This window comes from Gavia stellata, chromosome 27 (assembly GCF_030936135.1).
Source record: "Gavia stellata isolate bGavSte3 chromosome 27, bGavSte3.hap2, whole genome shotgun sequence".
NCBI lineage: Eukaryota > Metazoa > Chordata > Aves > Gaviiformes > Gaviidae > Gavia > Gavia stellata.
In genome coordinates, this window is record NC_082620.1 from 2,306,155 (window position 1) to 2,332,673 (window position 26,519).

Consider the following 26,519-nt stretch of genomic DNA (forward strand, 5'->3'; position numbering starts at 1 on the left):
AGACAGTCACTCCATCAGCAAAGTACTTAAAATACCTGACATTTATCATGTTGTCTGTCAATGTAGCTAGCCACTGACAAGTAAAACAACGCTACAGCACATCAGTTATTTCATTAAGCCTGAAGACCTTCCCATACCAATTCTGGATCTTTGCGGCTAGCCAGGATGTTCCCGTTCTCCCCAGCAGTCTGTTTGTTAGGGCTTTTCACTCTAGGCGAGCTCTCCAAAGGTGGTGGTGGAGGGGGTGGCGGTGGGGCCACTTTCTCTTTGCTTGGAGAGATTGTCTCTTCAAACCATTGCCCAAGGATTGGTTCACTGTCGTCATCTAACAGAGGAGGCAGGAAAAACAACAGCATATTATAAGCAACTACCTTATGCAAACTACTCAGCTTAGAAAAGGCCTGAAAAAGAGTTTTGGTGAGCAGAGTTAAGGTGTCTGCTATCTTCATTTTTCCTTTCCAAATCACAAGGCTAAGCACTTTTACAGAAGTCCAGCAGGAATTTACAAGAAGAAATTATTTCCACTCTCCTCATCACCAAATACCACCAATTCCCAGCCACTCTGGCTTTAGTCTACATAAAAGAGTACAGTCAGCATTACTTCTGCCAAACAGATCTTACAGTTTCATATTTTCAGCATTACATGACATTCCAGTCCAAGAAGGCAACAGACCTGTAGCCAGATTTCCACTAAATCTGAAAGACAGCATAAAATCCCAACTTAAGTTGCTTGCTGCAAACTCTATTACCTTGGCTGCTGTCCTCCTCAGTGCTGCTAAAATCATCCTCATAGTAAGTATTAGAATCAGTGGAGGCACTTGCGTCACTGCTCATGGAGCCCTTCCTCTGACGCTGCAAGACACAAGCCTTAGAAGAACAGCAGAACAAGTTAAATTTTAGGATTATGAAAGATAAGAATTTGAAAACAAGAGTAACTTCCTAATGCATTTTAGTTTTCTTCTAGCAAATTTGTCTCAACTAATTTATTAACAGTTTTTCAAGGCTTCTCCCCCTTAAGCTGTATTAAAAATTACACAGGATGGTTGAAAACAAATAATCCATGCCAAGCTTGTAAGCAACACTTCAAGTAACAGCTCTAACACAAAAGCATCCGTTTTGAATACAGCCTTTTCATCTTCTCACTAAACTCACAAATACCACTGAGCTTACAGAAAAATTTTATTAGAACAAGTTTGTCAAATTAACAATCTCTGAAAAGAGGAGAGAGGCCTCAGTTGACAGCTTCTGAAAGAAGAATTCCAAATTCTTCTTGGCGTAGTCACAGCTTGTTAAGTGAGAATTTTCCATGCAGATGACACTTAGTAGGAGTGGTTCAGCTACAGAAGTTCTCTAGCTGTATACCAGTTCCTACCTTTCTGTAGGAAGTAGATAGCAAAGTCAGCAGCAAATTAGTGAGTGGTACAGAATCTATTAGCCGCTGAATTCTCTGGATGGATGTGCTTTGAGCCATGATATCCAGCACTGCTGGCGGACCATCACTCTCCCAGCCCTGGAAGACAGCATTGAAAAGAGAATTTAAAGTGTGTTTCAGTGGAGAAGGCAAAACGTTTCACAAGAACATAGGTGCTACCTACATACCTTGTGCAATGCCTCCACTTGCAGATCTTGAAAGAGCGATGACAGCAATTTGATAGCATGATTTGCTAGCACCACTGACAGAACACCAAACCCTTGATGCCTAGAGAAATATAAAGGATACAGTGTAATTTCAGGGAGAAAATAAAATATATATATATTAAATTGAGTGAAGTGACTACTTTGCTAAACTGAAGAAGAGGACTTCTCTTCTTTCCAAGAATCAAGACTTAAATTAGAAATGGAGATAAAATTTCAAGAGCCCAACAAGACTCTGTAGTAGTTGCTTGCTGGGCATGGTTAGATACATGGGCGATTACTTTCGTGGGGTATTTACATACCCTTTCCCAGGTCCTAGTTTGGGAGACCCAACGCCTTCCTTAGTACGAGCAATAATGTCTCTGACACGAAGAGCAGCCAACGGATCTTTCTCCTTTCCCTTATCAGCCAAGGCCGTGGGGCTGAGGTTCAAGATGAGGAAGAGGCTGTTTAGCAAACACCAAGCCCCGAGCAGCTGGAAGTTCTGATAATGCTATCATCCCAAAAGTGAAGGGGAGGGGGGCAAAAGCACCAAAAAGACAAAATAGTGTCAATCCAAATGCCAAAATATACCAGCACAAAAACAGTGAAAAAAGCTTACTGAGACACAAATCTTACCTCACCCCCTGCACGGCGTGAATTGCTGATTGCTTGTCCAATCATTTCATAAATTTCAAGCTGCAAATAAATCCAAAACCATGGTAAAGTTTAAGCGCTCCAGTGGGCAATAATAAAAATAAAACCGCCAAATACAATTGTATTTTGCCCTCTACAACTAGCCATCTCATTACTTCCTTTATCAGCAAGTCTAATGCCTAGAAATAATAGATAGGTATTGCAATCCAAACAAATACAAATTCTATGCACTTCACTTGCCGAGAATGAAAACAACCAATGTTCTCTCATCTACTTACACATTTCTGTACAATAGTAGCAGCATCATTTTCATAATCTTCTTCTTTGGAACTTGTTGACCCAGTTCGTACCTGCTGAGTGCTACCCACATGTAGGATGGCCATGCAAGTTGCCACACTCACACCTGATTGAAAACAAGCGGAGGTAACATTCTTCTTAAGAGCCAATCTCGGGACTCAATGTTCCTGCTTAGCACATTAAAACAAGCGGTATCAAACAGGCCCATAAACTTGATGGAGCTGGGAATACTCAATATTACAGCTGGCAGATTAAAAAAATCCCCCAAAAGAGTCAAGTTTCGTCCTACAGAAACACGTGAGAACAATTAAAGGAGGAAATGTTTTACCATGTAATTCAATACCATTTTTAAGGCAATCTTCATACTCAACTGCCATATCTCTTTAAAATCTTACTCATACCAATTAAACACTCGGGATTCTGGTGTACTTAAACCACACCTGGGAAACAAGGTTGATTTGGGGGTATAACCAATGAATCTGAAGCCATAAGCACTGCAAAAATGTATTATGCTTTGAACATTTAAAAAAGAGCAGAAATTACAGGCTATTAAGAAGATGTTGAGTCACTCAGTGTTTCTCTCAGATACTGACAAGAACATTCGCAGAATATATCAAAATTTCAGCATCACTAAAACAATCTTCATTTAACCCAGTCTCCATACTATGCGGTATGCGGCACAGCTTTCAAAAATTCACGAGAAATAAAGGTTATCTGTGGGCTGAGCCTCAAATGTGCAAGTAACAAAGCAGAGCAAAAGCAAAAGCAACTTAAAGCTCCAAAGAAAATATAGCAAATCCATTCACCTGCATAGAGACAGCTGAGAGCAAGAACAGTCACATCTTGGAGACGCGTGGGTGTCAGGGGCTCCAATACAGGCAGAGACAGAGTATCCAGTGCCATGGTCACATCTATCACCAGCGAATGAAATCTATAGTAACGACACACATTAAGGTTCAGCAATGCAATGCACACATCAGACAGCTCACAGGAGCAGCATGATAACTCACACTGCACAGCTAGCACAGTTATTTTCTCCCATACAGTGTACCCAGCATCTACCAAAGAAGAGCAACGACAGACTCTTACCCATTGCGAACAGCAGTGGCATCTGCCACCGTGGCTGGCATAATAAAAAAGGAGTTGGCTGACACCGCATCCTGAAATCGATTTATGTATCGCAAAAAGTATGGGAGGTTCAAGCACACTCTCAGCAGTTTTTCAGAGCCACCTACCAAACAAAAATAGCAGTGTTATTTTTACTGTTCCATGGGAGAGCTTCTAAGCAGAACAGATCCAACGGTCATCAATAACTGACTTAATTATTCTTTGTGGTGAGAAAATATCATCATAGATGAGGCAATAGGATGAAGACCAGTTTACAACACATGAACTGGATGGTGAAGTTTTCATCCAGTACTTGTAAGGGGTGTCACAAGGCTCTGTGTGCATGTTATGTGGCATATCAGGTCTAATTCACACCCGCTCAGTAATCCATCCCATAGGCTACTTTATATCGCCCACCCTTTTTTCCCCCCAAAACAAACCTACTGCATACAAATACGCTGAGCTCATCTCCTCTGCAATGAAGAAAACTACATTACAGCCACAACCTCCCTTGGTAGCATCAGCATGTAACCAAGTGAATCCTTTAGGTCAGAAAGTTTCTTCCCATTTAGAGCTGTAGGTTGTAACACTGGAGAGACATTTGCTCTAGCACTTTTTTCCCCCCCGATGCTAGAAAGCTGATTCTCACCAAGTTCTTGCAAGCTGGCTACATTCTGAGCAATGAATATGCTTTTTGTCTTTGCCGCAGAGGTTTGATCTGTGGAAGCTTGATCCTCGCTCTCTCCTTCCACCTAAAAGCAAGCACATACTAAATGTATCACGGAAGCATTAAAAATAAACGGTATTGCAGTAAGTCTCTACACAGGAACAAGGCGCATCAGCAGCAGAACTCAAAAGAGCTATGAATATCACTGAACATTAGCTTCCACGAGGCAACAAAACTACTATTGCCAATAAAATGCAAACAGTATTTTCTCATTTGCCATTCATCAACATGCAAGTAGGATTTAAATACTTAAGAAAGGTTTTCTTTACACATGTTTATTAAAAAACTACCACTTACTGCCCTCTATGCTCCCCTGCACCGATATTGTTAATGCTAAAATTCAGACTGCTTCTATTCTAGGGCTGTTTGTTTACCTGTGTCTCTGGCATGACAGATGGCGATGACGAGACTCTAGGGTTAAAGACTGATGTCAACTGATTGAGGAAGTTCATCTGCACTTCTTTCTGTCTTAGTTCCGGGCTCACCGGGGAGGCCAGCTCCTTCTGGTCCTCTACTGCAGGGGACACAGCAAAACATCATTTCATAACCATAGTCTTTTCTACGCTTAACTCAAGTGCCGCAGTGATATAACCACAAATTAAAACACTTACCATCAGAGAGGGTTTTGACAGTCTGAGGCAGCTTGGCCGATTTCATCATTGCTGTGAAGGTAATAATTTCAGTTCGATCCAGGCGGCTGCAGCCCGTGCACAGCCCCTTTATCAGCAGAATGAGGTGTTTCTACAAAGAAGAAGACATCAAGCACAATTTAAACTCTCTTGATTCCAATTATTCCTTGATATTGTTTATTCTAAGCAGCTGCATTAAGAGTACTGCAACTGCAGCTAGTAAGGCGACCACAACATCTCGAATCCACTCTGATCTCATACCAAAGATCGTGGTGGCTTATTAATTGCAGGTAATTCAGGTCGCTAACATCGTCCCATGTGCTTGTTACGGAAAAGCATCTGGAAAAGCTCTCTCTCCTATGACACACTAAGGCTTAAAGCCGGCCCTATCAGAAGCTACATTATGTGAACACTTCTCACATGCCTTTCCTCTTTGAAATAGATTTAAGCTTTCCCAGAAGACTAAAATACAACTGGGGAAGAATCCAGCTTCAAAAACTCAACAAACAGTTTTGATCTAGATTATTACACAAAACCAAATCAGACTGTAGGAAATGGCAAGAGAATTAACCAAGACTTCAGGACACCTTTATTTCAGCTTGCTCACAGGCTGAAATTCTGAGTAAAGAATGCAGAGGGAAGATTCAGCAGGTAGCAGTCTTTACCAAAGTGGTACACCTTCAATATTTTAAGAACTTCATTAATTTTGCTTTATGCAACATCAGAGCAAATATTTCTGAATTAGAGGCCAAAGTCCATTTTCGCACTCAGGCTTGCCCACACGGTCAAAATCTGTGCTCACCTGGGAAACAGCACAGGCTTCGTCTGGATTCTCAAGACGCAGCAGTGAGAATTCAATCAGGACTTTACAAGCAGCTGCCACTGATTGCAATTGGTTTCTTGGTACTGAAAAAAGCAGATGCTTGCATCACACAGTTTTTAAACCATTCAGCGTAAGATGATCTTAACACTTTCAATAAAACAGAATGCTATGCAACACGAACGCATACACAATCTATCATGCCTAACACAGACACAATGCAAATTCAGTCTCGTTAAAATGTAACCCAAGAAATGTCAGTAAAGCAAGGATAACACCTTCTACCCAGACAAGGTAATTTAGATAGCTACAATGGCTTCGCCAGCAACATTATTTAACACTGACAGAAGCACTGAAGAACATGAAACAAGTTGACCAAAACCACTTTTTTGCTGAAATTGCCAAATTCTGTCAGCCAAAATAATATAAAATAACATAAAATATTTTGAGTCACAATGTTTTGATCATTAATTCCAACATAGTAACATAACTGCTAAAGAATAATCTAAAAATCCTGAAAACGGATTTAAACACTTCATTGGACCAAAAATTATTTTCTCTAAATGAAGTCAGGCCAATGGATACACAACCAAAGTGTCAACGCCACCCAGCACCTGGTGGCCAAACACTCCTATCGACAAGTTTCCCTTCTCATATGAATTGACATTCTGCTAGTATAAAAGCTAGCAACACTGGCCTCACGCGCTCTGCCTTAACACCTGATTAACAAAGAGGGCTCAAGACAAATATCAAAAGGACAACAGTTCTAGTTTACTTTTACTATATCCTAGTCATAACACAAGAGCAAGAGAAGCAAAGGAGGGGGAACACTTACTTAGACCACACACAGTAGTGATGTAATGTGTAGAAAGTGCAACGAAGGAAGAGTAAAAAGGCTCATATTGTTTGTCATGGTGCAGGATTTCAGATTCACTGCAACAGGAGAACAGGAGATAACGTCAATTGTATACAGCACAATAGAAGCTCCATATGACACTCAGAATGTTATATCTATTAACAGATGTAAGACAAGATCATTAAAATCACATGCTCTTTCCAAATCAAAGTTTCCAGAACAGAATCCTCTCCCTTGTGTCCCATCTCCCGTGTCCTCAGGACTGAGTCCTCCAGCAGCAGGCAGATCAGGGCATCAAAATCGTTACACACATAGGAAATTTAAGGAAATAATTCCAATACTGCAAATGTTTCTTCTTTATACCATCGACAGGTCAGCCTCTTTAACAATCACTCTCCCAATCAGAGGTTCATTAATCTTTAAGTTATTCTAAACTCAGCTGCCCATAAAGTTTGGACTGTTTGTTCTGTTAACGCTCGGCAGGATTTGCCAGGACTGGAGCACAGGCATTCCCTTTCCGTCAAGGCACGGAGTCAACCAGAGTTTATGCAATTCTGCAAAACAGAAGGATCAAACCAGGCGATTGCACAATAACAACAAATACACAACAGCAGTGTCTGCAACAAGCTGGAGAGTAAAGAGGTTTGGCAGGTAATGCACAGCAGAGAAAAACGCATCCACAGAAATCAGCCTTATGGGTAGAGGCTCGCAACTTCAGAGGCCTGCATCGTTTTGCCCCACACAGAAATCAACACAAAGCTCGGAGCGAGTGAAAACTTCATGCCGACTCAAACCAAAAGTAAAAATTGTAAAGCAAAATACACATCAACACCCTGAAAGTCAAGTCTCTGAGGTTTCTCAGGGAGACTTGCTGGCCACGGAGAACATCTATTTATGCACAGAAACTATATGTTAAAGGCTGCTGCAGTAAAGTGTCACACCACATCCCATTTGCACAGAAACCTGAAGGCAACCACCCCAAGAACAGAAACACAGCTCTGCCTCCATAGCTAGTTCTGCCCTTAATTTTTCCTGCAACAAAACTAAGGGATGTGGACACATATCTGTTAAACGCTTAAATTAATTTCTTTCACATTTTCAGATGACAGAAATTTTTACTCCATGAAGTGAATGAGCAAGTTGGAAGAACGGATTATATGACTCAACTTCACTAGCCACTTTACCTCTCAGGACACAGCCTTCTCCACCTCTGGCAACAGAGTTTATTTCTGAAGGGGCGGTGGGGAGCAGAGGGCATTGGCCTACTGCGGCACGCTATACCCAACTAAAACGGTGGTTTCTCAAGTTTGGCAATGACTAGCGCTGCTGCAGAGTATGGCAAAACGAACCCACGTATCCCCTTCACCCACCCGCACACAACGATGCCAGCTTTGCCAGGGTGGGAGGAGGAAAGGGACACACCGTTCCCTGCTGACCTGAACAGCACCCAATTTATGCCCAGTCACCTTTCCTTTTTCTATCCTAAGTCATCATAAGGGGAGATGTGGCTGAAACAGAAGAAACTGTAGAATATATCATTTATTCTGGAAAAATGAACAGAAAGAAATACTCAGCGGCTCTGTAGCTGTAATTTCTTAGTTCTTAGGGATTTTTTAGTTAGTCTACCCAAAAAGCTGAAATAGCAAAGTAGCCATTATGAAGTGAAAGGCTTCACTTGAAGATATTCAGCAGCTAACAGGACTGAGTTTCAACGTCTCGCTCACCAGACTTCACCTCGCCATCTCCTGCCAGAAGGGCACTGATGGGTAACGAGCCCAGAGAATGAACGTGCAAAAAAGTTCATGCTCTCTTATATTCAGGCACTAATTTTGCTTACGTACCTCTTTACGCCCAACTACAAATTAGCAGCAGTAGTTGTGTGCAACGTATTTTAAGAGAACAAACGAGAACAATTTTGGAATAACAGAGTACAGGAGGCAGCTCCTCAATTATCATTCTGCTGTATAGGTCAAGCTGTGCAAGACATAATAGCCACAAGGTATAAGAACACAAAGGTGCAGAAAGCAGAACAAGATAAGGAATTTCATCTGGGTTGGGCAATAAGAGGCTCGAGTTTTATTAAAACAAGTCGTGAACTTGTTACAGTAATGAAAAGTGGAAGGCTTCTGTCAACTAATGATCAAGTCCTTACAAGTAAACATAAATAAGAGATATCAGTTTAATCTGTGATGTGCTAAAGTGTTATTTTGCATATACAGTGAGATTTAATAATAACTTTCAGCTATTGTATTATGATTTATTGCTGAAATAACATTTGCTTCCCAGGTAAAACCATTACTCACGCTGACTGAGAAGCCTCCGTGTCAATATCAAATATAACACGTCAGCAACAAATACCACCTCCTTTCTCAGTTCTGCTTCCAAATCTTAAACAGGCCCAAAATAGACCCTTTATGCAAGGCAGCAGACACAAAAGCAGCCTCCTGCTTGAAAAGGCACAGCAGCAGGTGCAGGAGTTCTCCCCCTGTGGAAAACCCTCCCCTGAAAACCAGCCTCATTTGACTGTCACAGAGTTTGTAAACTGTGTTCCACTTCAGTTGCATCTTTCCAAGTCAGCATTTCCATAATTTATGTCAAATAAGAAGCCAAAGCCTATCAATGCTTGACTACACCTGCTAAGAGGGGAATTCCAGTGACTTGATGATGCTTAAACTTAAAAATGAAATACAAGAGTTGTCAGGAAGAGGAGTTTATTAATTTATTTTGACAAGAAAAACATTTGCGATTTCGTTGTCATTGCACCACATTTATTTAAGGGGAAATCCAGCCACTTTGTGGATGGTGTCAACCAACAGTAACGCTACCAGAGCTAACAAACGTCTTCTAAAAATAAGTTGAACAGATAAAATATTTTAGATTAGAAATCTAAAGATAGATTGTTTGTTCAGAATAGAAAAGCATGACTCCAAACACAAACAAGCTGTATTTTTTCCTCTGTGATTTGCCACATGTTATATCAAGGCATGAAATAAAAGCTACCGTCCCGCAAGACTCCACAGGCCTTGCGCTCACATTAAATCCTGCCGGGTCTAAAACGCAGTCAGCATCAGGCACACAACTCAAACCTCAGGGCAGCGCTACTTAATGGCAATAAACTGCTGTCTCCAGTGGAAAATGGAACCATCGTTCTCACTAATGGAGGCAACAAACCTCTCCCAAAAGTCAAGTGCATCCATTTAAGCGTTTCTGTGATATTCTTCTGCTGAAACACTCCAATAATGAACTTTAGGCACAGTGACAGCGGAGTGCCACATGGAAAAGCGAAGCTGAAATGGTCCCTAAAAGAAAGATTAGCCTAAGAACTGCCCAAATCATGTAAATACTGAGTATACACAGGTTTCCAGGTGAAACACTACTATACGTATATAGGCACAGAATGTGAATTTGAAGCATCCGTTGTTTGTACACTTAGCCATTCTATATTAAGCAAAATACCGCAAGGCTTTATTTTATTATTTTCCTTAGCACAGTGTTTATTTTTTGTTTTCTAACAACTTATTGTGGTCAGGGTTATATCTTTGTAACGGAGCATAATGTTGTGGCATTCATACCTAGCATTTTAGATCATAAAATAAGCTTTAAGTTAAATTAAGTAGCTCCAATGAGTACTCTCGTGCTCCGACTCTAACCTTTCTGGTTAAGAAAAGGCAGACTTGATTTGCTTCAGCTTCACTTCTCCTTAAAACATGAGCAGTATTTTACTGGTAGAAACCTAAGAGGAAGTCAATGCCATACAATGACCACCCCGGGAGTCTGTCACCAGAGAAGACTGGCCACAGGTGAGACAACAGTTTTCATCGCACAGCCTGCAAAAGCGTAATGCGCTTGAACAAAAGCAAAACCACAAGAACAGTCCCGAAGCCTCTCCGCGGGACAACTGTCAAAGGTGCTTTTACCGCGGCCGAGCAGCAGCCAGCGCGAACAGCCAGGTGTGCATCCTCATCCCCGCTGATTAGGTCCCAAGGGCACCATCCCGAGAGCCTCCCAGTCCCCAGGAAACCGGGAGGAGGCTGGGCGTGAGTAACTCCCTGGACGCTGCTCGGGGCTCCCTTTTTCCCCGGTAGCCGCAGCAGGCGCTGGCCACCGGTCCTGGCCACCGGCCCAGCCCCGCCGCTGTCCCCTGCCCAGCACCAAGCAGGGACGTTCCTCAGCCGCCCCGCGCAGCCCCCACCGGCTACCGCCAGCGGTACCCCCCCAGCGCTAACTCCGAGGGGCCCCCCGCCGCCGGACACCCGCCCTGAGGGAACAACGCTGAGGGGAGGCAGGGCGCGGGCCGCCCCCCCCGGACCCCGGCGCGGGCAGGTGAGCCCTCACCTCTCGATAACCGAGGCAAGCAGCTGCGGGAGCTCCTTCATCTCGAAGGCCGAGTAGGAGGCGGAGAGCAGCGGTCGCACGGCCACCTCCCAGCCCGGCTCCGCCGCGGCCCCCGCGCCGCCGCCCGCCGCCATCTTGCCGCTTTGCTGGGCGAGGGGGGGCCGCGGCGGCGGAGGGGGACGGCGGGCCGGAAGAGCCTCCCCCCCCACCGCGCCGCGAGACAGGAAGTGACTCAAAGCCCACGCGCGCCTCGCGCCACCCGATTGGAAGAGGAGGGCCCGACCCAAGCGCCTGCGCAGTACATGAGTCAGCAACTTTGCTGGCGGCGCATGCGCCTTGAGCGGGGCGGGGGCGGTGGCGCATGCGCGGTGGCCTGCCCGCGCCCTGCTCAGGCGGTCAGGGAGCAGCCGCAGGGTCAGGGCTTCAAATCGCCCAAAAGATGCAAAAACACTTACTGCTCCTCAGCACACGGCTTTTATTGAGGCGATCTGCGCCTTGGGGAGGTGGCTGATGGGACACGGCCTCTCACGGGGGCACAACTCGCTGCGAAACTTGATTATGACAATTTAAATCCAGGTACAAAGACATTAACAGCCATTATCCGGAGAGGAAACGCTGCAAGGTTCTTCACTCCTGAACCGCCACACCTTAACCCCAGTGTTGTACATCAAATAGAGGAAAATTTTTTTAAAAATGGGAAGAAACTAATGTTGTCATCATCATAAATAAAGAACATGGAGAGACTTTGCATTCTAATTCCTCCCACAGCCCTGCAACGTAATTAAGAGACCCGATGAGGCTGTTTCCCACCGACATCCACACAATTTCTAACCTTCTTCCTAACGAAATGACCCAACGTCTCCTCCTCTTCTCGGGCCTCGCATACAGTAGCTCGCGTGTTAACCAAGTCTAGTGTTCACATCGCAGCAGCCGACAACCCCTCCATCCTCCTCTTGCCAAGACGTTAGTCATGGCTGTGCCGAGGAAGAGGCGAGGATCGAGAGGACACGCGTCCTTAGTATTATCTTCACTAACATGGGGAAGGTGATGAGATGGCAGATTTTAGGGCTTTAACGGAGGTTTGGGAGATTTCTTTTTTAGTCATAACAGACTGATGTCTCTTTTTCCATCTCTCTTCCATTTCTTCTCACTTTGTTTCGTTGCGCTAGCAGCTTTTTTTCCAGCAAAAATGTAATACAGATGTTTGCGTCCATCAGTCACGCAAGCTGGAATTTCTAACCGAACCCAGCGGCAATGCTGTGGGTGGCAGATCTTCGGCCAGTCCGAATCTCAGATACCTTCTCTCCAGCCTCAGCCTTCCCTTCAGCCGTGGCCTTACCGCCAGGCACGGTTCAGCAGCTTCACCTGAGCAAGTCTCTTCGTGATCATCGTAGCAAAAACCAGCCCGAAGAGGACGCTGCTTATCAGCACGTAGTCATAGTCGTCTTTCAGGACATCAAACTGCTTCGATGGGTACACTCGGGTCTGGTAGATGTCCAGGCCATATGCAACAACCTAAAGAGATGAGATCATGAGCCGGTAACACAGCTTCCAGCAGAAAACCAGATACATCAAAAATGACTGACTCAGGTCTATAGTTCTGATCAAAAGAAGAAATGTTTAAGCGCTGAGCAGCCAGATGATCGGAAGTTGCAGACCTCCCTGCCACAGGCTACGGATTCATGCTGCTCTACCCACAAACTCCACGGCCCTACCTTGAATCCTCCGCCCTGTACTCACCAAACAAGTAGACTCCAGGCCGGAGGGGGCTGTATAAATCCCTCTCATTCGGGATATGGTTTGATTGTAGTTGATAAACCTCTCAGCGTGGATCTGCACATCGGGGGAGTATGGAATCAGGTTCTCTTCTCTGAAAGGCATTTAAAGAGAAATCAAAATGCAATCAACTAGCACACAAAGGATATCATCCGTGTTTCCTAGTCTGATTCATCACAAGCTGACCTAAACCAGCAAATTTAGCAGCTTTTCCCAGTGCAGATTCATTTTTGCTGCAGGATGAAAATCAAACACACCAGCTGGGTCAGACTACACTGCAGCAGCCTCCTTTTAGGCTTCTAAAGTTTTAAAAATAAGTGTCATTCTAAAAACTTCAGACAGTTACTCTGCTACTTCTTAGAGTGCAGACAACAAGCTGGTTTTGCTAACGATACAAATTTATTCCATTGTCACAGACTAGGAACAAAGCAACCTCACTTAATTTCATGCAAGAATTGCCCTCAATCTGTCCAGGACAAGTTGTTCTACTTCATACTACCATATTATACACAAATTGGTTATCGCGCTTTCCTTACCTGCTTTGTTCCGTAGGGATCTCTGGGCGGCGAGGATCCAGCAGAGCCTTTGGAAGGGAGAGGATGGCCCCAGAGGGAAGCCCAACTGTGCATTAAAAGAAATTCATCTTAAAAATGGCTATTTCTGACAGCACTTTCTAACACCTAACATAAATCCTCTCTTGGTGCTTATCCTTGAACTTGGCGGGAGTCCAGCGCAGCCCACAGGCAGGATTTTTGGCAGTAAACTGCATTTTGCTTGGCTTTCAGTGCGAAACCTGGCTCGTGCAGGTAGCGTAAATGCCTTCAGAACAGAGCAGCATGCACTTACTGAGCAAGTGACGGCTGGTGATGCCTCGCTCGGTGATGGTGGCCTCCATGGCACTGATAGCAGATGGGAAGATATAAGATTGCTGGAGGACCTGAGGTAAAATCGGGCGGTCAAGAGAGCTGAAGGCTGTGGCATTGTATTGCTCCGTCCCCTCATACAGCTCCAGCACAGTGAACTCGTTCCGACGTGCCTTCGTGTTCCAGTACTGGTACTGAAACGAGAGAAGATTTTTAGGAATACGGGGCAAGCAGAGTCAATAATACAGAGGTAGCAGGAAATCACAGAGAACGGTCAAAAAGTCTTCTCCATACAGGTTCAGCAACTGCCCCTACCTCCCAAACGTAAAGAACGAGATAAGAATAACTTCTTACCACCACCCAGTTCTCTGAATGGACAATGTGGACAGGTCCCTTCGCTTTCTTCTGTACCGATGAGTGGATGATCCTGCCTGTGACTCCGTCAATCAGATATATGCCAATGAAAGTGCGCTCATGATGCGTATCTGTGCTCTCTGTCACCACAGCAAGCAGGTTTGGATTCAAGGACTAGAGAAAAAGAAAAAACAACTGAGACCCCCAACTTTAGTGCCACAGGCACCTCATTTATCTGCATTTCATCTGGAACTAGGCCTATAATAAACAAAGTATCTTATTAGCACAAATCCCCTGAAGAAATCAGCAGCTATTGCCCCATCATCAGATGTCTGACTGACTTAATTGCTGCATGAAAACATTGTATAAAAGAAATCTCCACCAAAATTAGCATCTTCTGCAGAGGGTTATGGAAACCGATGCATATATAGAAAAAATGGCACCACAGGGCAGTTAATCTCAACGTAGTGCCTAGAAACAGTGCTGAGATCTTCCTGTGAGATAACACATCAACAAAAAGTCCCAGCGGCACCTTATAGAGAACACTGCGGTCTCCCATCACACGGCCCTGGGAGTGCACGTGCTCATTGGACCTCTTCCCTTTCACAGTCACTATCCTCTGTACTTCGGTGGGTATGATCACCTCCCAGCTCTCCTCTGTTGTCAGGTCCTGCAAGAAAAAAGCACGACGTAGGTTTTATCTCGTCCTCAAAAGACACCATCTCCACCAACAAGATGGCAGGCAGGAAGCTTTCTCTGCTTTTGGATTTTAAAAGTTTCTTAGGCACTTTTTGAGGCTGAACTGTTTCTATTCTGAGCAAAACTCCGTAAAGCAAATGAAGAGATCTACCATTATCCAGAGGACATTTAGGAAAGTGATATCACTTAGACTGTAATGAGTCTCCCATACCTTTTTCAGCCTGAATCCAGAGAGTTTTCCTTGCTCAGCATCAACTAGGTAAAAAAAGATAGAATGGGCTATTTCTTCTAACTGGCGAAGGACATTTTTAGTTGCTGGGAAAGCTGTAACCTGGAAAAGAAGAATTGAAACACAGGTTAGAAACCAACTGACACACAAAAAAAACCCCCAAAAACAACACAGAAAGATTATTTCAAACATGTTTATCAGGATAAGGTCTGTCTTACCAGAATAACCTCATAGTTTTGTGTGAAATGTGACTCAACAACTTTTTTTTTTTTTTTTAATCTTGCTCCAAAAGGGAGGGGAACAATGAACCAGAACATGAAGAAAACTGCCTCCAGGCAAAGCAGTTTACCTTGTACTCATCATCGATCAAGAGTAGTACTTTGGCATAGTCTTGATCCATAATAGGCAGAAGCAAAGTCTGAAGAATTGGACGCCTCAAAACAGGGGGAGCTACTTGACTTCTCTTCCCAAAGATGGGGTTAAAGACATAAAGAAAGCTCATTTTGGTTTCCTAAAAAACAAACAAGACAAAAAACTCTTTTTAAGGCAGAAAAAAGAACTGGTTTTCTACCTGTTACTTGCTGGTGTCAACTATTCATACCCTGGATTCAGCTATTCCATCCTCAAAATACTCTGTTTGGACATGCATATACCTTATCCCACATTTCTTTATTAAAACCATACCGTGGCATAACATGGTGTTCATGGCTTTAACTAAATCCTATCTGTCACCTGCTGAAGCAGTCTCAACACATAATAATGTCTCCTCCTCCCTCATATATGGGAGCTAATGGAGATCACACATGACTTATTTCACACGACCAAAGAAACTGCATGAAATTATTTCTTTTGTTTCAATAAAAGGGTTCAAAATGAGCATCCTTAATTTTTTTAGGATTGTGCGTCTGCTTCCCTCCAGCTCTCACTCTCCTCCTGTCCCCACATCAGTGATAACCAGACCTTACCCAAAAAAGATTCTTTCTTCTGCCCTTTCAAAGGGCAGATTTCCATGCTAAGCACATTCAATGGAAGGATGGAGGAAAGGGACTCACCTTGTCCTTAACAAGCAAGGTACATTGTGGAGGGTGTGGGAAATGGGCCGTTGTTCTTTGGACCATCAGCTTAAAGGAGGAGCCCGGTCTCACATTCCTGAGATACTGCTTCCACAGGATGGTGCCAGAACTGCTTTCAATACCAAAAAGCTGAGCAGAGAAACACAATAAAGCCAAAGTTTAGAACAACACACTTCTCGCATTCAAGCACTGCATCTTTCTTTGGGATATGACAAAGAAAGAAGAGTCTTAGTCCCTCTCCAAAGCTACCACAAAACATGCTACGCATCTTCTCACGACGTTGTGCCCAAAGCCTGGCTAAACACAGGGGTGGGAATTCAGAGCTGAGACTCTTTGCTACAGTCTAGAAGATTCCTACCCTGGCTTCCTCACCTTTCCCGAAGCAGTGACCATCACCATCATTTTCTGGAGGTTGAATTCATCTCTGGCCAAATTGTCAATGTTAATCTCATTTTTAATCTGGCTCCGGGGTTTCCTGGCATCATAGAACATCTTCCAAAGATGGGCAGTCCAGGCTTGCAGCAGGATAAGTTGGGAGGACAGCCGCTTCAGAAACATCCCCAGCAAACCATCTGCAAATAGACCAACAGTGATAACAAGAGGGGAAAAACATTATGTCCCACTCCGTAATTGAAATTATGGTCTCAGCCAGCAGAAGAAATGCTGCCATGCATGAACCTATGATGATTTTTTGCCTCTGCCTCCCACTCTAGAATAGCAGAGTTATAGTTATCGTTTCTATGACAGACCCTGGCATTTACCAACCTCTTCCCACTTCCCACTGGTATAGCTCATTCCAAAAGACACTCTCATCAACTGAAAGCAAACCTTCTTGCAGAGTACATAATCTCTTCCTTTATATTCCTTCTTTCTCCCTAGTGCCCACCTAAAGCTTACCCACCTATATCTCCCTCTGCACTCATTGTCCAGAGCAAGAGAAGCTCTTGGAGTAAAAAAATACTTAATTCTGCCCAACCAGGGTTTATATTTCTTGAAATAAATGAAACACCAAACTTCAACTGTATTTCACCACTGAGGAAAGTAAGCAGAGAGGAGAGCAAGTTCCACGCAGAAGCATTAGTCAGAAGTATTAGAAAACACTGCATGCAGTCTGAGGTTACCTTGAATGGCTGCATCCAGGACAGCAAGAAAACACAAAACAAAGCAGAAAAAAAAAAAGCTATTGCAAACAAGTCTTACAGAAAGGGTCAAAGGGAAACTTTAGGAGAAATGGCCAAAATCCCTCCTACCGCTGCTGACTGTTTTTTTGAATATAACAATGTAATACACTCATGTCATCCATGTTTGGCATTGGACTACAAAAGTTTAGACAGAAATGGGTTTATTTCTGCTCATTTTAATTGCCATCAGTAGAAAGTTAAATCCTAACTCTCAGCTCAGAGGAAAAAGAAAGCAATAAATACATTTGTTGAGGAAGAAAAACAAACTCACAAAGGTAATTCTGTTAAACCTATGGCTTACCTGCTTTCTTTCCAAATTCTCCCTCCAACTCGGCCTGTGCACCTGTCAGAGGTAGATCCACCATCTCCAAGCTTACCACTTCTGCTAGTGACTCCTCTCTACTCCATACAACTTTTCCTGGAAAGAAGTAAGAGTAGAATATTGGAAAAATCAACTTAATATCTGGGAAGAGACTCCCTCAATATAGGGGTATCTTTCAGTGGACCTTTCAAATGCAAATCACTGTTCTTAATGAAATGCAAAATAGTGTATAGCTATCTAATATCATGCAATTAGCTATTTCATGAAAGACGAATACTTTATGCAACTGGAGCAACTTTTGGAAAAAAACCACAAGATCAGTAAAAGCAATCTGGTGTTTTAAAAGGGTTACAGTCATTAAGTCTATTTAAAATAAGAGGTACACAGTGTGAACACCAGATTCCTTTTCAGCCCTAGAAAATTCATGTCACTGAGATAAGACTTTGAACCCTTTCTGCAAATTAACATTTTTGCCACAAGGACCTTTTCTGAAGAAACTTTGAGGAAGATCTACAACAGGACTTAGACTCTCATGCTACAAAAAGGAGTTCTGAAATCTGCAGAAAACCCATGAAATTCAAAGGCTCTGTCTACACAAAGAACACTGCAGAACTGTTTTCTCAGATGAGATGTCTTCTGAGGGTGAAAGAGTCTCCAGTGTCTTTCACGGGACTTAGAACAGTTAAATTAATTTTGCCAGTTTCCAACGAAAGCATTGATAAAATCTGGGACTCGGAATTTTCAATTCTTGTCCTAGAGTGACAAGGCGTGCACTGTTAAAAGTGGAGTAAGCTAGCTGTTTGTGCCAGTTACCTGGCTGCTGGAGGAACATTAGCATGTGGTCTTCTGTTTGCACCAAGGCTCGATAGCCCACAGAGTCATCCTTCTTCAGGAAAACTTGGATGTATAGCTGGAACGAAGAGCAAGCAAAACTATGAGGTTAATGATCGCATCATCTCCTTGGAGAAAGCAGAACTCTCAGGTGAAACGAGCAAACAGTGCGATTGCACGCAGTAATCCACTGTGTCTGCAGAACGCATTTCACCTTGTCTGAATGGCTCTACCAATCCTGCCGCAACAGAGTAGGGAGGGCATCGCAAGTCTAATAAACCACAGGACTGAAATAACCTCTCCCTCCTCACCTGCTGTGGCTTGGCACCGCTCTGCTCCAGAGTAAAGGTAATTGTGGTATCCAACAACCTTTGTCCAGTTTCAACCAGGTAGAGATTAATATTGTAGGTTTGATTGGAACAGATTAAGGTTTCCTATAACAACAAGCAGAAAATAGCTGAGTTAAACATACATGCCACACCAAATTCTGCAGAAAGATTTCATATTCAGCAAGAACTGTGGCTTCAAGGTATCTTTAGATTATATATATGGAGCTGCTACAAAACATCAGTCTCCAAAAAGATGGTGTAACACCTTTTTCATTCTGTTCTTGCACACAAAGGAATACAATGGATTGCCAAGAACTTCTACTATTCTTGGGAACAAATGTACTTTTATACCTGTTTTCGGGAATCCTCCACAGTACTTTCAGCGTGAAGGCCATCAGAACTTCCAGGTTTCTGAAAGAGGATGAGAAGAGATAACATGGCTTCAGTCCCCAGTAACAGTATAAAATAATAAAAATGCATTTTTGAGTGCCTGACAAGCCTCAGTTTGATTCTGAAAACAGGCAGGAAACAGTTCTGTTCTATTCTACTCCTGATAAAAATGAAACCTTGCAAAGTTTGGTATCCCTAAGTACTGAAATCCTCTACAGATCAGTAAAGCCGATGCCTAGGTTACACGCCCACCTTACACAAGGCTGAAACAGGCTGCACACAGGACAGCATGCTTCACCAAGCCAGAGGTAGCCTTAGCTCTGGATGTAATCAAGACCTGCTTGCATTACCATTGTCTTCGTTATGTCTAAGAAGCTAATTAAATCACAGAATTACAGAATCATTAAGGTTGGAAAAGACCTGTAAGGTCATCAACCCAGCACCACCATGCCCACTAAACCATGTCCCACAGTGCCTCGTCCACACGTTCCTTGAACACCTCCAGGGACGGTGACTCCACCACCTCCCTGGGCAGCTTATTCCAGTGCTTCACCACTCTCCCAGTAAAGATATTTTTCCTAATATCCAGTCTAAACCTCCCCTGGCGCAACTTGAGGCCATTTCCTCTTGTCCTGTCGCTTGTCACTTGGGAGAAGAGACCAACACACCCCTCTCCACAACCCCCTTTCAGGCAGTTGTAGAGAGCGATGAGGTCTCCCCTCAGCCTCCTCTTCTCCAGACTGAACACCCCCAGCTCCCTCAGCCGCTCCTCATCAGACTTGTGCTCCAGACCCCTCACCAGCTTCATCGTCCTTCTCTGGACACACTCCAGCATCTCAATGTCCTTCTTGGAGTGAGGGGCCCAAAACTGAACACAGCATTCGAGGTGCGGTCTCACCAGCGCCAAGTACAGGGGCACAATGACTTCCCTACTCCTGCTGGCCACACCATTTCTGATACAGGCCAGGATGCTGTTGGCCTTCTTGGCCACCTAGGCACACTGCTGGCTCATATTCAGCTGGCTGTCGACCAACACCCCCAGTCCTTTTCTGCCAGACCTCTTCCTCAAGTTACTACCAATCCCTGGGCCTGTGAAAGAAAACACTTGTGGAACCCACCCCCGGTCCGTATCCGTACTAGAGCTGTGCTGGTTACATAGTACAGGCAAATTGTCCTCACCAGTTCACTCCTGCAGGTCAGGACAGCAGCCACAGTTTTCTCCCCAGTGGTTGCAAAACTCACCAGAGCTGCCTGAAAAGAAAAAAAAAAAAAAAAATAGCAGGAGATCATAAACAAACAAGAAAATCCCCAAACCCCACCAAAAACTACCTGTGCAGCAAATTAAGTCATACTGATCTTTCACAGCCAAATTTTAAATTTCAGTGTTTCACCAAATAAAAAATAATTACCTCTTGTAACACTGAAAATAATTCTCAAAGATGGAAACAGTTAACCTGCCACAGGCTTTTGAACCATTATGTCCAGTCTTACTGAGCTTTTTAAAGCTTGCCTGCTTTTCAAAACCTCTCAGCTGGCCTAACAAAAGTACTGCTACACCACTGGCCACTCAGACACACGTGTCTCTCTATCGACCTCAAAACAGGAAACTACCCCAATGCTGACAGTTGTTGGCAATAAAGCATACCTACACTGATGTCTGGAAATATTTCAGCAGCTAGTATAAATGAAATCAAATGGTTTTCAAGTGTTGCAGCCAAGAGCACAATTGACATGAGAAGCTCAGCAGCTTGTTCAGGACATTTAGTACAAGGCTGTTTGTTTGTTTTAAAGAATTTTAAACCATAGTTGGCCCTCTCGCTTGAGTACATTTATCTTGGTTACCTGCTGGAAGTCCCGAAGGTGGCTGAGCAGCCCGTGTTTGTACTGCAGCAGAGAGAAGTGGCTCGGAGACAGCTGCAGGAAGAATTGAGTTCGCGAAGCACTGATTACATTGGGTTGAGTGGCCAATATCCTGGGCTGGAAGCCATCAGCAAACTCCAGGTCAAGTGACTGTGAAAGGGAGACGAGCATATGCGTTCATGAGAACTTTTTCTTCACTGAAACTAATACCTTACTTTTATCAGCAGTAACATGAGCTTTACGAAGAGGTTCCCCATGTCAGGATAAACAAAGCAGAAGCAAGGAGGCCCAGGCTCCCATTGGAGCAAAGCTCTGAAGACATCAATCCAGAAGGAATGATTAGACAAAAAGTTTTCTCTCCCTTCCCTCAATTTATGGATCATGATCCCCCACAACCTCTTCAATCATTCTGTAGTTTACCAACAGGAGAATCCCTACGCTGCCAGGCTCAGTCAGGCACCAACCCAGCTGGACAATGAATTACGTACAACGCTCTTTCAGCACTTCTCACCTGCAGCGGGATCTGCTTCATCTCCTGCTCCGTCTCCAAGGAGCAAACATAGAGCGAATGGGTGTCCATGTCCATGCACACCAGCACTGCCTCCCCCACCACACTGCACACACCGTTTAAGCTCTGCAGCCACGGGGCTGCTACTCTGGTCTGCCAAGTGAGACATGAACAAAGAGATGAAGTTGTCAATAGCACCAAATCGTCAAAGAACCAACTTGGAAACAACCAAGAATTTAAGTCAGAATTATTTTTACCCATGACCCTGGGAGAAACTATCTATCAGCCTGAGATTTCCAGGATTGTCTTGACTAACAGCTGCAAGTCTAATTCAGTTTTGCTTTCAGGGCAATCAGCAGTGAAGTCCATTTATTGGCCTGTAGGCAATGCCACAGTGAAATGGAAGTTGATCTGTACTACAACAACAATTAGTTACTCTGCACACCACAACACAGCCCATCTAGTTGGAAGTACATTTACTAACATCAAATTCAATATTTTGGATCCATAATCGAGCACTACCTGTTTTGTAATTTCTCCATCTTCTACACTGAATGTTAAAACATTTAAGTGGCTCTGGGGAACGATTCCAAGCACATGGATCACTCCAGTCCCATGGGAATACAACAACTGGTACTGAGTACTCTCACTGCAAGAGAAGCAGCAACCATGAAGCATCATCTTCTCACATTTCTGTTTTCAGATGTTTTCAAAATCGTAAGGTAAGTACTGCTGTACTGCCCAAAGCAACAGGCTCCCTGTCAGAAATTTACACTTCTACTTAAAATATGTTCTTACCTTTCTGGTAAGTATTCCACCCATTTCTGGTGCCCGTTGGAAAGGTAGTGAAGAGAGATGGCTGCCTTCTTCAGGACTGCCACGTATTTCACTATGTCCTGTAGCCCCACCAAGCTAGCCACCTGGAAACTAAGCACAGGTCAGAGACAATAAGTTAGAAAGTTATTTTCTTTTAGGAAAAAAACCAAAACCCAAAAACCTACTCTGAAAACCTTTTTCAAACATTTAATGTCAATCTTGAAGTACAATTTATAGCCCACTTTACCTATCTTTGCTGATCTCAACAGAGAGCATTAGGCTGGAATCCAAACACCCCAAACCAGATGCATGTCTAATATGTTGTATATTTGAAGAGAAAACCCATCTATGAAAAAAAACTATCTCTCTTCTTCCTACCGGTTTGCTAAGAAACAGAAATAGCATTAGATTTAACCTTGAGGTTCAGGCATTCCTAAAGAATTCAGCCAAATACTGTTTCAGAAACCTTGCATCTAACTAGTTTTTCCCTACAACGCAAGTCCAAACAAGGTCAACAACCTCTTTCTCCCTTCCCAGACCAGGCTTAGAAAGGGAAAGAGACAGTGCAAACACGAAAGCTTACCTGCCAGTGTCCAGGGACGTCTCCCAGTTCAACCCTCCAATGTTGGTCTCCCAGGAACGCAGAATGCGCCCGGCATTGGACACAGTGATGGCATCTGCCCAGGAAATTGAGAAAAGGAGATGAACACAGAACTTGTATTCCACCACAGATCAACAAGGCAATAAGTTCTGGCAAGTTTAACTTGTGGTCTAACATGTGATGGCAATCCCACGTACAAGGACAACTGCTAACCCCAGAACACCATCTGCACGTTCTCCTTACCCTGTCCATGGATCAGCATCGCATCTATTGCTCCTTCAGGGGTTCCCTTGTCTACGTGGCGCCACACTGAGAGAAACAGAGTTAAGTGAGAACAAGATTTGTACCCCTAAAGGCAGTTGTTTGTTATTAAACCTAGGCTCTTTATGGCAATATGCTTATACAGAGAACAGTCTGCCTGCCCTAAGCAACAACTTTTGAGCTGTTGGCTGAATCGTCTCAGTCTGACAAAGCAGCATCACCAGCATTAATTTATCAGTATGAAAACATAGCATAACTCGATTGACACGTCAGCCAGCGCGCAACAGGCATATTCCCCACAACAAAACCCCGCTTCACTCACGGATTTCACCACTCCTGGAGTTCAGGGCGGCCACGACATTCTTCTCAGTGGCCACGATGAGCTTCTTCGAACCCTGCGAGGCCTCCAAGGAGGCAAACTTGAGCTTCCCCACGTACTGCTGCCTCCTAGGAGAGGAAACGCGACCGGAGGTGAAACGGGACAACGGGGCGTCCCGCTGAAGGGGCGGGAAGGGGAAGGCCGACGGGCGGCTGCAGCAAGAGGCAGCGCGGCGGGCCCAGGGTGGGGATGCAGGAGGAGGGCCCCGGCGCCGTGGGGACACCCCGGCCTTCCCCCAGCACTCACCAGTCGAATTTGCCCACTTGGTCCTCGTAGACAGCGGCCGCCAGCGCCGGCAACAGCAGCAGCAGCACCCCCAGCCCCGCCGCCATGGCAGCGGCCGGCCGCGATCCCAGCGTCAAGGGGACCTTAACGCCGCGGGGCCGCCCGCAGCGCCGCCTGCGCGGAAAACCCGCGTGAGCACCGTCAGGCGGACACAGGCACCGCGTGGGGCAGCCCGCGAGCGTTCCCGGCAGCCCGCGCGGCGCCGAAGGGGCCTCGAAGCACGGCAGCGCCATGCCGAAGTCCAAGCGGGACCGCAAGGGTGAGCGCCCCGACGCGACCCCCGTCCCCCCTCCGCTTCTCCATCCCCGCCCTAACGCTCCCTCTCTGCTCCGCTCCCCGCAGTCTCCCTGACGCGGACGCCCAGGAAGGGTTTGGAGGCCAAGCAGGCGCTCATCGCCGAGGTGAGTGTGGCCCGGCCCCTCGGTCCCCCTCTCCCGGTCCCCCTCTCCCGGCTAACCGCTGCCTTGCAGCTGCGGCGATGCGTGGACACCTACAAGTACATCTTCGTCTTCTCCGTTGCCAACATGAGGAACAACAAGCTGAAAGACGTCCGCAACGCCTGGAAGCACAGCAGGTGAGCCGGGGCGGCGGGGGGGTGCCGCCCGCGCGGCGGGCGCGGCCTGGGAGCTGACAGCCGCCGCCTCCTCCTTCTCCCGCCGCCCCCAGGATCTTCTTCGGGAAGAACAAAGTGATGATGGTGGCGCTGGGACGCGAGCCGAGCAGCGAGTACAAGGAGAACCTGCACAAGGTAGGGGCTGGGGATTTTTTTCTGTGCGTCCCAAAGCTTTGCCTTGCGCGCGGTGGCTGCGTGGCGGAGTAACGTCAAGGGACAACAGAGCTCCCCGGGGTCACCGTTCTGCGGGCGTTTTAACTGAATCCATCTGTATCGCGATACAGAAGCGCTGCTGTTAGCAGAGCTTTCGTGGCTGCGCAGGACCGCACCCTAGAAGATAAGTCCCTGGGTGCTGCCCGCGTCCCACGGGCGGCTTCTTTCTTTCAGGTCAGCAAACACCTGAGAGGTGAAGTTGGTCTCCTCTTCACTAACCGCACCAGAGATGAGGTGGACGAGTGAGTACGCGTCTGTCACAGCCATGGTGTTGAAACGCTGGGCAGCCTTTTTTCCCCTCGACTACTTCACTTGCCGATATTTCCCTTAAAGTAGTGATGATCTCATGAGGCTTTTCCGCTCATCTTTCTCTGCCATCCCTGCAACGTCGGGGAAGGAGTTACAGCAGGCTATGCCGTAATCCCCGTCTCGGCCCACGGGATGTTCTTTCCGCAGCTAAAGTTCTCGTGGCCTGTCTCTGTCTCAGGTGGTTTTCTAAATTCAAAGAGGTGGACTTCGCCCGCGCAGGGAACAAGGCGACATACGCGGTGAGCCTGGACACGGGGCCCTTGGAGCAGTTCCCCCACTCCATGGAGCCTCAGTTACGGCAGCTGGGATTGCCAACGGCCTTAAAGAAAGGTACGTGGAGCGGCCCAGAAGATAAACTTCATTTTTCATCTGCACAGATGATATCTTTTAAGGAGAATGTTAAGTAATAGAGTAGCAGTTCGTTTTGGAGAAAATCCGATGGACAACTTTCCTCCTTGTTTGGCTGGTGCTAGAACTCGTTATGTTCCTCTTGCGCCATTCTTCCCAAACGGATGTCAAAGGACGAGTGAAACAACCAACTTTCTGCAGGATACCGTCCTTTTTCAGTGGAAACAACTAGGCCCAGCCTAACCCAGCATCTTGGCACCCCATTCAGAAACCAGATGTGGGGTTGTTTTTTGAGAATCTATCTCACTCAGCTTCTTGGGGTGTGATAATATGTGCATAGAAAGGCATAAGCTACCAAGGGAGGTGCTGGAGAGAGTCTTAGCTCTGCACCCCACATCTGGGTGGGCTTAGCCAGTATTTGCGAGCCTAATTCAAGAGCTTTTGTTCCTGCAGGAGTGGTGACGCTGCTTTCAGATTACGAAGTCTGCAAAGAAGGGGACGTTCTCACCCCCGAACAAGCCCGCGTCCTGGTGAGTAACGTTGTAACTGCGCCAGCCCCTGCTTCCCCCGATACCAAATAATTAATTGGTCAGTTTAATTCCGCTGGAGGGTGCGAGTTCCTGGACTAAGGTGAGCGGTACTTCTGGGTATCCATCAGCGGGGTGCAGCAAACATACGCGTTCCTAATGTGAGTGCTAGAACTCTGCCACAATTATTCTGGCTCCTGCTTTGCTGCAGTTCCCATCCGGAAGCGATATTTACTGTAAGTGGGCTTGCTAGGCTGGCCGCAGAGACAGTAAAGCAGGAATGACAGATTTGTGTCCTTTCCTAGAAACTCTTTGGCTACGAGATGGCGGAGTTTAAAGTCACCATCAAATTCCTATGGAATTCTGAGACGGGAGACTTCCAGAAGCTTGTGGGAGACTCAGCAGAGGAGGAGGAGGAAGAGGAGGAGGATGATGATGACAGCAATGAGGACTAGCAGCAGTCCTGGTGCTTGGACACTAGACAGGTCTCTATTTTAGAGACAAAAAGAAGAGGATGTTTCACTTCCCTGTTTGCGCCAGGAGGACAAGGACGATCAGCTCAAACATGCTCTTCATAGAAGATGACCTAATTATGCTTTTTTTAATATAAATCTATATATAAAACTTCAGATGGTTGTTGCTGCTGTGTCTTACTTTTTGAATACCCCAGGATCTGAGGAAATGCCACCTCAAACGTGAAAGTTAGGCAG

At 45.3% G+C, this 26,519-nt stretch overlaps 3 protein-coding genes across 4 annotated transcripts in view; 1 reads left to right on the forward strand and 2 right to left on the reverse strand.

Moving 5' to 3' along the window:
• UBR4 (ubiquitin protein ligase E3 component n-recognin 4) overlaps positions 1 to 11,858 on the reverse strand; it is a 78,922-nt gene extending 67,064 nt beyond the window's left edge. The window contains exons 1-16 of the mRNA XM_059829843.1: positions 11,833 to 11,858; positions 11,043 to 11,333; positions 6,687 to 6,784; positions 5,834 to 5,937; positions 5,014 to 5,143; positions 4,777 to 4,916; positions 4,325 to 4,427; positions 3,658 to 3,799; positions 3,375 to 3,499; positions 2,550 to 2,674; positions 2,254 to 2,313; positions 1,938 to 2,128; positions 1,600 to 1,699; positions 1,373 to 1,510; positions 750 to 867; positions 138 to 325 (exon numbers count right to left, since the gene is read on the reverse strand). Of these exons, the coding sequence (XP_059685826.1) occupies positions 138 to 325; positions 750 to 867; positions 1,373 to 1,510; positions 1,600 to 1,699; positions 1,938 to 2,128; positions 2,254 to 2,313; positions 2,550 to 2,674; positions 3,375 to 3,499; positions 3,658 to 3,799; positions 4,325 to 4,427; positions 4,777 to 4,916; positions 5,014 to 5,143; positions 5,834 to 5,937; positions 6,687 to 6,784; positions 11,043 to 11,333; positions 11,833 to 11,858 (2,079 nt within the window). The remainder of the gene's footprint in view (positions 1 to 137; positions 326 to 749; positions 868 to 1,372; positions 1,511 to 1,599; positions 1,700 to 1,937; positions 2,129 to 2,253; positions 2,314 to 2,549; positions 2,675 to 3,374; positions 3,500 to 3,657; positions 3,800 to 4,324; positions 4,428 to 4,776; positions 4,917 to 5,013; positions 5,144 to 5,833; positions 5,938 to 6,686; positions 6,785 to 11,042; positions 11,334 to 11,832) is intronic.
• On the reverse strand, positions 11,511 to 23,846 carry EMC1 (ER membrane protein complex subunit 1). 2 transcript variants are annotated; one of them, XM_059829920.1, is made up of 24 exons: positions 23,761 to 23,846; positions 23,458 to 23,582; positions 23,118 to 23,183; positions 22,857 to 22,950; positions 22,256 to 22,384; positions 21,980 to 22,106; positions 21,461 to 21,610; positions 20,932 to 21,099; positions 20,269 to 20,340; positions 19,051 to 19,110; positions 18,682 to 18,804; positions 18,353 to 18,449; positions 17,519 to 17,635; positions 17,158 to 17,166; positions 16,409 to 16,608; positions 16,016 to 16,165; positions 15,313 to 15,474; positions 14,946 to 15,065; positions 14,568 to 14,705; positions 14,036 to 14,209; positions 13,665 to 13,875; positions 13,355 to 13,439; positions 12,783 to 12,912; positions 11,511 to 12,557 (listed from the first exon to the last, which is right to left on the reverse strand). In XM_059829920.1, the coding sequence occupies exons 1-24, from the start codon at positions 23,844 to 23,846 to the stop codon at positions 12,378 to 12,380; spliced, it is 2,973 nt and encodes a 990-aa protein (XP_059685903.1). In that variant the 3' UTR covers positions 11,511 to 12,377. The 2 variants fall into 2 exon arrangements, with proteins under 2 accessions (XP_059685903.1, XP_059685902.1); XM_059829919.1 differs by lacking the exon at positions 17,158 to 17,166.
• A 178-nt stretch (positions 23,847 to 24,024) lies between these two features.
• Positions 24,025 to 26,438, forward strand: MRTO4 (MRT4 homolog, ribosome maturation factor). Its single transcript, XM_059830063.1, has 8 exons — positions 24,025 to 24,058; positions 24,142 to 24,200; positions 24,270 to 24,373; positions 24,466 to 24,547; positions 24,800 to 24,867; positions 25,113 to 25,264; positions 25,736 to 25,812; positions 26,115 to 26,438. The coding sequence occupies exons 1-8, from the start codon at positions 24,031 to 24,033 to the stop codon at positions 26,262 to 26,264; spliced, it is 720 nt and encodes a 239-aa protein (XP_059686046.1). The 5' UTR covers positions 24,025 to 24,030; the 3' UTR covers positions 26,265 to 26,438.
• Positions 26,439 to 26,519: the final 81 nt, after the last annotated feature.